At 40.8% G+C, this 10,001-nt stretch overlaps 1 protein-coding gene across 1 annotated transcript; it reads left to right on the top strand.

Moving 5' to 3' along the window:
* The first annotated feature begins 3,616 nt into the window (after positions 1–3,616).
* Positions 3,617–9,738, top strand: LOC120982230. Its single transcript, XM_040412241.1, has 4 exons — positions 3,617–3,708; positions 6,135–6,473; positions 8,348–8,668; positions 9,157–9,738. Exons 1-4 carry the CDS (start codon positions 3,675–3,677, stop codon positions 9,297–9,299), a joined length of 837 nt encoding a protein of 278 aa, XP_040268175.1. The 5' UTR covers positions 3,617–3,674; the 3' UTR covers positions 9,300–9,738.
* Positions 9,739–10,001: the final 263 nt, after the last annotated feature.

The following is a 10,001-nucleotide window of genomic DNA, read 5'->3' as shown; positions in this document are numbered from 1 at the left end:
ACTATTTTTTATTGTCCTACTGCCCTCCGGTTCCCCCACTGTCCACTCTCAAAGCTGGACAAAAATGCGCAGTCCGGACTGCTGTGCTTTCCTAACATAATGTAGAGCAGGGATGCTCAACCTGCGGCCCTCCAGCTGTTGTAAAACTACAACCAAGCCCTTCTGTAGGCTGATAGCTGTAGCCTGTCCAAGAATGATGGGAGTTGTAGTTTTGCAACAGCTGGAGGGCCACAGGTTGAGCATGGCTGATGTAGAGGACTCGGGCGCATGCGCAGCAGTCCTGACAGTGTATTTAAGTGGAGCTCTGAACCCTGACAATTGGGGGGCAGTAGGAAAATAAATAGTGATCTGGACTCTTTATCTGGAGGACTACTAAGATATTACTGTAAATAATGCTCCAAAATCAGGCTGACCGATTCCCTTTAAAGGCTTTGAGCAGTGGTTTAATATTGATGACCTGTCCTCAGAAGAGGTCATTAATATCAGATCAGTGGGGGTCCTACCAGGGTCGTCGTCAGCACCTGGCATACCCAGACAAGTGCCAGGGCCCACACAGTGCGTCTAATAAAGTGAATACTAGTGAGCGCTTCCATTATGGAAGCGCTCACTAGTCTGCAGTAGGTAGGAAAGTGAAGCGCTGTGAGCGCTGTACTCACCCCGCCTTCCTGGTCTCCTCCGGGCTGCGCTCCACTGTCCTGACTGCCTGCAGCATCAGGTCGCAGTGCGGGCACTGTGACCTGACGCTGCAGTCAGTCAGATAGATGTACAGTGCGGGCCAAGAGAAGACTAGGTAGTGTGACTGTGTAGAGAACGCCGGTCCGGGAGAGTAGAGGCGGAGCAGGAGAGGTAGATTAATTTATTTATCTTAATGTCTGATCTGAAGTCTGATACTTGGAGGTCTGACATGGGGGTCTGGTATGGGGTCCCGTCTTATATGGAGTCCTGATGTGAAGTATCACATGGTGGTCTGATATGGGGGTAGGTCTGATATGGTGGTCTCACATGGAGTTCTAAAGTGGGTCTGATCTGAGGTCTGAAACTGGGTTCCGATCTGAGTTTTGATATGGGGGTCTAACATGGAGGTCTAATCTGAGGTCTGAAACTGGGTTCTGATATGGTGGTCTGACCTAGAGGGCTAATAGTGGTCTGAGATCTCAGGTCTGATATGGGGAGGTCTCGTGTGAGGTTTGATGTGGGGGCCTGAGGATTTGATATGTACTGACGCACATTATAAGGGGATAGTTTTTGTGTTGGCTCACATTATAAGGGCTATTTTTTGTACTGGTCCACATGCTTTGTATATTGTATTTGCCAACATCTATAATATATGCAGTTTTAATGCCGCATGGGTCGTGCAAAATGTCACACGGGGGCCCACATGAAGCTGAAGTTGGCCCTGGGTCCAACCCCCTGCACTCTCACCCATCTCACCCCATAAGACACACAGGGGTGGACTTGGAATGTAAAGTGGCCCTAAAAAAAAAAAATTTGACAGAAGGCATGGACAACAGAAGTAGGCGGGGCCAGCAATACCATAGTGCAGAAGGAAAAAAACATCCCAGCAGAACCAAATACCACAGTGCAGCTCAAAATACCGTGCCACAGTATGAAACTGTATCATCGTTCTTAGGACAGCAGTAGAGGTGAATTTAGGAGGGCACTTCCAGCCATAGGCCAGGAGCATAAGTGCCTGATGCACCTACATTAATAAATGCTGAGAACATCATATCTTCATGCACCTGGTTGGTGACCAAGAGGAGGGCCTGGGTGGCCCCTTGGGCATTGGCCTACTGAGAAATTTCCATATAGGATCTATGGCCAGTCCACCCATGAAGATGCATCTGCCTATTCAACCAATTTAGTGGAGGAAAACAAGTTACAAAAAATATATTTTTCATCAGACCTCAGATCAGACCCCCAATGTTTATAAAACCCTCATTCAGACCTCAGGTCAGACCCCCAATGTTTATAAGACCCCTAATCAGACCTCATATTAGACCTCCAATAAGACCACCAATGTTAATAAGAGCCCCAATCAGACCTCAGATCAGACCCCCAATGTTTATAAGACCCTCATTCAGACCTCAGATCAGACCCTTAATGTTTATAAGACCCCCAATCAGACCTCAGATTAGACCCACAATCAGACCACCAATGTTAATAAAAGCCCCAATCAGATCTCAGATCAGACCCCCAAAGATATTAAGACCCCCAATCAGACCTCAGACCATATTCCCAATGTTAATAAGACCCCCAGACCTCAGATCAGATTAAAACAATAAATAAATCAACGTCAATGACAGACATGGGTCGTGGGGCAATAAGGAAGAAGGCAGAGAATTATCTTTGCATAGTTGTATACAACTGGCCATAATGACCATCATTACGTTTGGAGCTAAAAGGGAGAAGCTTGGAAGCCTAAGAATACCATCCCAACTATGAAACACGGGGGTGGCAGCATCATCTTGTGGGGTTGTTTTGCTGCAGGAGGGACTGGCGCACTTCACAAAATAGATGGCATCATGAGGAAAGAAGATTATGTGGAAATACTGAAGCAACATCTCAAGACATCAGCCAGGAAGTTAAAAATTGGGCGGAAATGGGTCTTCCAATTGGACAATGACCCGAAGCATATTGCCAAACTGGTTACAAAGTGGCTTAAGGATACCAAAGTCAATGTTTTGGAGCGGCCCTCACAAAGCCCTGATCTCAATCCTATTGAAAATTTATGGGCAAAGCTGAAAAGGCAGATCCGAGCAAGGCGACCAACAGACATGGCTCAGTTACACCAGTTTTGTCAGGAGGAATGGGCCCAAATTCCGACCAACTATTGTGAGAAGCTTCTGGAAGGATATCCAAAACGTTTGACCCAAGTCATACAGTTTAAGGGCAATGGTACCAAATATTAATGAAATGTATTTAAACTTTTGACTTTGCAGAAAGTAATAAAAATGCTTTAAAACATTCTCTCTCTCATTATTCTGGCATTTGGCAAATAATAATTATGGTAATCCTAATTGACCAAAAACAGGAAAAGTTTTGTCTGATTTCATGTCAGATATTGAGAAAAAAACATGCATATGTGTCTTTTTATATAGTGCATGTAAACTTCTGGTTTCAACTGTATATGTAAATATGACTGGCAAATATGAACAGAAGACATGAGAAAATGAGAGGAGAGGTCTGAAAAATCATTGTGTATTGTTGTCCGCTTGTTGGTGACAAAGATTAAGTCCTCTACCTCCAAAATGGCTGACTGAGGTTAGAACTTCCTGTCCTCAGTTATGTCAGAAAGATAACTCTAGACCTATAATATGACTGAGATGAAGGAATTTTCTGCTGTGACATTGGGACCTATCATAAGATACCACTGATGGGAATGTGTGAACTGGGACCTCCACTGGTGGCAGAAAGCAAGGAGCGTAGTGTTTCATGATGCACTGAAGCCATACAGATGAAATCTTCATAATTTTTGCTTTTACTAATTTTATTTTATTTATGTATAGAATGTGCAGGAGATAAGCTGTGTAGGTGTTTTGTGGTGTCCTTCATGATCAGGCGGGAGGAGCCAGGGCTCTGTACATTTCTCTATATGGTCACACATGGGGAGTATATACCAGTATAATGTACAATAATATCCAGTATGTACCGGACCCCTGTGCTGAGCAGCAGATATGGGGGTTGTCTATATACTTCTCCTTATACAAGGTAAGAAATCTTTATCATTTTATATCATCGTTATTGTGTCCAGTTATTATGCTGATTTTACTAATAGCATTTCTATTCCATTTATATGAGTATGGTGTATTTTTTTAATATTTGAGACATTAGATTATGACAGTGTGCGGAATGACTGCAGACTTTATCTATTATAATGTATACTAGGGACATAAACTAGTAAATTGTCATAAAAATGGTAGTTTAAAAAAATATTATACAAATATAATTTGGATATAGAAATATAAATATTTTTGATACATTTAAAAGATTGATATGCGATAGATATGAGATAGATATGAGATAGATATGAGATAGATAGATAGATATGAGATAGATAGATAGATAGATAGATAGATAGATGGGTAGATATATAGATATGAGATAGATAGATAGATAGATAGATAGATATGAGATAGATAGATAGATAGATAGATAGATAGATATGAGATAGATATAATATAGATAGATAGATATGAGATAGATAGATAGATAGATATGAGATAGATAGATATGAGATAGATAGATATGAGATAGATAGGAGATAGATAGATATGAGATAGATATGAGATAGATAGATATGAGATAGATAGATAGATATGAGATAGATAGATAGATATATAGATATGAAATAGATAGATAGATAGATATGAGATAGATGGGTAGATAAATAAAATAACTTTTTCATTTTATTTTTGGAGAGAGCGCTGACTGTTTTTGTATTTTCTTTTTTATATGGATATGAAATAGATCGATAGATAGACAGACAGGGCGCTATATGAGATAAATTTGATCTACGGTAGATAGATAGAGCCAGTACCTTCTCCGTGGCCTCCATAACTGAAATCTCCTGTGATCCTTATTAATTTGAGACCCTTTTTGAACTTTCTCCAGATCCTCTACATCTAAGTGGGACTCCATACCCAAATCTAGACTGCGTAGTTTGCATACTCATTGTGCAGTACTTTAGAAATCTAGAAGCCATTCCTTCTCCTCATATAAGACAATATCTTTTGATGCAGCAGACTGGCATTGAGTGCTCTTCAATCTATCATCCACAATGTCAGTGACTAGAGATACCTTCAGGGTGTACTGTGTGTGGTGGACATAGTTGTCCACTAATCTGTGATCTGACCATTGTATGGACACCTAGAAATTCTACCTTGTAGTTTATTGATCCTGATGTCTCCTGAAGTGGGTTTTAAAGGCAAGACCTTCCACCTTGATTGGTGCTCTCCAAGTCCAAATGGAAGATAAAACTTTGCTCTTTTTTACATGTAGGGATCACTAAATAACACGACCAAGATTGGCGATTTTGAATGTAATACGGTTAACTGTCTGATTTAATATCGCTAAAACATACTTTTATTAAATAACTATTAAAACAAGGTGATAGTTCACAAACATGTACTTTTCAGGCTAGGGCATCAGATATACAGGGGTGCATATTAAAACGTACGTAATATCTCTTACCCCTCTACTGTTATCTGCCTCCCACTAATAGGTTAATGTGCCATATACTCAATCAGAGTCCCTATTCCATCATTCCATTATCTCTGTACTGGAGATTCTTTTTCTATACCACTCCACCTATAGAGAAATATATAGGATCCCCATATGTGGTCTATATGGCTGTGTCAATGTAATAAAGCCCTATGTACTGGCTTCATAGCAGCCATCACCAGGGGTGTATCTATCACGAGGCAAACAAGGCATTTGCCTAGGGCGGCACTTGCCAATGTTGTTAGCTTAGTGATAGTTACACAATATGCTAAATATTTTTTTTGCCCCTTGTCCGATCCGTTCCTTCACTATGCGAGCGGCATCACCGGCGCCGCATAGTGAAGGAGTTGAAAGACTTACTTCCTCCTCCTCCTGACTTCCTCCCGACCTCCCCTGCCTTTTGCGTCCGCGCGTTGCCGGCAACGCTAGGGTGAGCCTTATCTCCTCCAAGTGCAGAACGGATCCTGCACATGGGGTGTGGTTTACAGAGGAAGGGGTTTGGCCTTGACAGGAAGGGGTGGGTCAAATTTATATAAGGGGGGTGCCCGAGTTTAGTCTCGCCTAGGGCAGCACAAAACCAAGATACACCACTGGCCATCACTGAAGTCTATATACCGCCACTGGTCGCCCGCAGTATATAATGGGATCCGCTCCTATGAAACATCTAATGCCGTAATGGCTACATATGGTGCCGTAGTTGTTGCTCGAAGCGTTTCCTGGCTGATATTTAGCACAGTCTCCTCAGTGGCGTGCAGATACTTTATATGTTTGTTTATATGTTTGTTTGTGTAGTCTGTGTTAGATATCAGCCAGGAAACGCGTCAAGCTTTTTTACATAATTTACATTTCTACATTGTACAATCTCCCACTTTTTCTGATGCTTCTTATTACATATCTGACGTCTTCTCTTACAGGGATCACTGTGGAAATGGTTTTGTATCAGCCCCAGAACATTGTATCTGTGAAAGTTAATAGGACGGCAGTCATCACTTGTGTGTCCAGTGAATACTTAGATGCCGGATTAAAAATTTCCTGGTATCATAGAAAATGGGGAAGCAGTGAAGCCCCGGTACTGGTGAAGTCCTGCTACAGTGATGACGATCCACACAAATATGTCTGTAAGAATGAGAAGTACAAGGCCTGGCTGGAGATACATAATGTACAGATCACTGACTCTGGAGTTTATTACTGTATGCTTACATACATTCCTTATTTTCCAGAATTTAGCAATGGAACAAAGCTTAATGTTGGAGGTAAGAGAACACTTACCATGGCGGAAGGCTCCATTGCTTGGAGGTCTCAGTGACACCGGTCCAGACACCTCTGGTTCTGACTAGAGATGAGCGAATCGAAGTTGACGAAATGGAATTTGATCCAAATTTCAGAAAAAATTCAATTTGCGCCGAATCCAAATTTCCTGACGTTTTCGTGGTAACGAATCACATTTTTTCCTAAAATGGCTGCTGCACGTGTGAGGACATGGAGCAAAAAACTCTGAGAACAAGGGATCACCCACATAGCCAATCAGCAGCCAGCCAGCCCTGTGATGTCACAGCCCTATAAATAGCCTCAGCCATCTTGGGTTTTGCCATTTACCAGTGCACTTAGTGCAGGGAGAGACGTCAGCAGGCGCTAGGGACAGTGCTAGGAAAGACTTCATTGTGCTAAAAAAACGATTTACAAGTTCAGGGAAAAATTATTCAAGGTGTAGGGAAAGAATAGGAAGGCATCATTTACAGCATTGACGTTGAACAGGGTTTAGTAGGGGAGGTTAAAGCCTGGGTAATAGGAACAATCCTATTACACCTTGCTGCACTGACTGCGGATCCAAATTGCTTTTAGGTTGTTTGCACTATATGATATATCAGTAATTCCAGCAAACCTTGCTTGTGATTGTGGTGCAAGTTCTGTGTGATACAGCCATTTGCGGGGTGTATTAGTAGGAAATATACGTACGTCCTTTTAGCTGCTGTGCGTTAATTTTACATTGTTTTAGTGTATTAGAAGGAAAAAAAAGGGAAATATGTCATAATTTCCGTTCTGCGGTGAAGTTACATTGTACTACAGCCATTTACGGGGTGTATTGAAGGGAAATAAACCTTCTTCCTATTATCTGTTCTGCAGTGAATTGGGATTATTTTTTTTGTGGGGGGGGATTCTGTTTTTTAAATTTTTAACAATCATGTATTTCAAAATGCTTGTCGTGAAGAGGCGCGTATGAATGGATGGAGAAGTTCATCGAAGGTCACACAAGGAGCCGTTCATGTCCACGACTAAAAATATCATTGAGCATGCACATGAACTGATTCTGTTGGATGAACGAGTGACAGCGGATCATGTGGCCCTACAAGGATGAAGATTTATGTCTAATGAAGAGGTGAAGACAGCGGTGCATTTGTGGCTCGCAGCTCAGCTTAAAATATGTTTTAATGAAGAAATACAAAGGTTTTTTGACAGATGGACAAAGTGCATTGAAAAGCAGGGAGATTATGTGAAAAATCATGTATTTTTCTTTTCTGAGAGTTAATTAAAATAAATTGTACAGCCACTTACGGGTAATTTTTAAAGGGGTTGTCTCATCTAGGATATGCCCTCAATGTCTGACAGATCTGGGTCCTACCTTTGGTACCTGTACCTATCCTTAGAATGGAGCCCGCAAAGTGCCGGGAAGTGCACTGTGAATATCTAGATGCCCTCAATCAATTTCTAAGGGACTGACAAAAATAGTGACCACTTCTTTGGCTATTTCCATAAGCCCCATAGAGGTGAATGGAGCTTGCTGCTTGGCTATTTTCGGCAGTCCCATAGAAATGAATGGAGGGTGGCCGCACATGCACAGTGGAACCTCCCTTACTTTGCAGGATCCGTTCTAAGGATATCTGCAGAACCCAGAGGTGATATGCCCCCAATGTCCAAGATAGGACAACCTCTTTATTTCACCCTCATATAAATTATCTGACATAAAAACTATTCCAGACAGTCTCTAAAAATAATGCAACAAAATCTGATCCGTCATGTTGCAATTATTGACTATTTTGCTACTGCCATATTTAAAGAGCTTGATCTCTAGCTCTATAAAACTACAAATATGTATTTGCTAAATGCTTTCTCCATTTCATGTTTGCAGAAAAGTCCACCTCCAGAAGCTACATTCATATCCTTGGTCATCTCCAGCCTCAGCATCCTCACAGCTCTTTGTATCTGGCTTGTGTAGTACTTGCAGCTCATAATACAGTCCATCTGTACTGGAACATCTCAGGAACATATCACAAGGGTCAGATCATCTCTAGAGAAGAACCAGATGGTACATGGACTGTAGTAAACTTTATCTCACTTCCCAAGGACAACTCAAACCATAAGGAGAAGGTGACTTGTGAAGTTTGGATAAACTCATCTCCTACCAGTGTCCATTGGATAAACTCACCTCCTACCAGTGTCTTAGGAAAAGGTAACTATGTATACTAGAAGTGAAGTGGCATGGAAACATTTGTTGAGCTGCATTATTTCTTGGTGTGCACAGGACATAATGGACATCAATTGACCTCTCTACTGTCCTTGAGGAGATCATTTTTAAGCCTCATGAGAGAACATTTTATTCTTGGTTCTCTTCTACATGATATTAAATAGTCTATGTGTTTGAGATCAATCAACATTCCAGAATATTTTATGTATAGAGAAGACTAATGTTTTTCTTTCATAATTGAGTTTTCTGATTTTCATATTTTCTTCATAACAAAGTGTTGAGGTCATCTCTTAGGTGAGCTCCTTAGAGAAAATAGTTGAAATCATAGCCTTGTTTGACATTAGATGCTCTTGGCTCAAGTCTTATGAGCACAGTGATAAGGTGGTTTGGGAAAGAGGTTCAGAACCAACATAGGTTATGAGACATAAAAATCAGGGTTTATTTTTGACATCCTGTGTCTGACCATTTTACAGGTGACCTCTATGGATATTCTCCATCAAAATGTCAAAGCTTCCTCAGAACATTGGTGATTATTGGGATTTTACTGCTGTTGACCTTGACAATTCTTCTCACTAGGACTCTCAACGGTAACACACAAACAATTGAAATATGTTGAATCAGTTCTGGTTATGCAACAGTTTCCCTCTAATGTGTCCACAAATTCTATATATTTTGTAGCCTTTTCTAAATCTGTCAGTGTATATCTATTACTTATTGTATGTCAGATACTAAAACGTAAGTATTAAAGTGCAAGAATAATATGATTGAGGTGAATACAGTAGATCATGAATATAGAAGAACAAAAGTTTGAACCCAATTGCCTTCACAAAAGGCCGCATTTACTCATTGATCATTTTTGATCTTTGTGTACCACATATGGCTGCCCATTTTTTTTTTATTTCACAATGGACAACTTTGTTGCATATTCTTCCTATGATGACTTTGCTCTGGATTTAAATACATTTTATGGCTAATGTTTTGGAAAGTTGAAACCTAGATGTGCTATTTGGACATAATATACATTTATTTAAGCCCAGAGTCAGTAAGGTGCACTAAAGCCATGTACAGTCAGGTCCAAAATATTGGGACATCGACACAATTCTAACATTTTTGTCTCTATACACCACCACAATGGATTTGAAATGAAACCAACAAGATGTGCTTTACCTGCAGACTGTCAGCTTTAATTTGAGGGTATTTAATCAGGTGATCCGAAAGACCACGGAAAAGAACTGTGGTGGATGACCGAAGAATTCTTTCCCTGGTGAAGAAAACACCCTTCACAACAGTTGGCCAGATCAAGAACACTCTCCAGGAG

Source organism: Bufo bufo, chromosome 11, assembly GCF_905171765.1.
Source record: "Bufo bufo chromosome 11, aBufBuf1.1, whole genome shotgun sequence".
Taxonomy (NCBI): domain Eukaryota; kingdom Metazoa; phylum Chordata; class Amphibia; order Anura; family Bufonidae; genus Bufo; species Bufo bufo.
The sequence above is the reverse complement of the archived record's forward strand: the minus strand, read 5'-3'. Positions and strand labels throughout refer to the sequence as shown.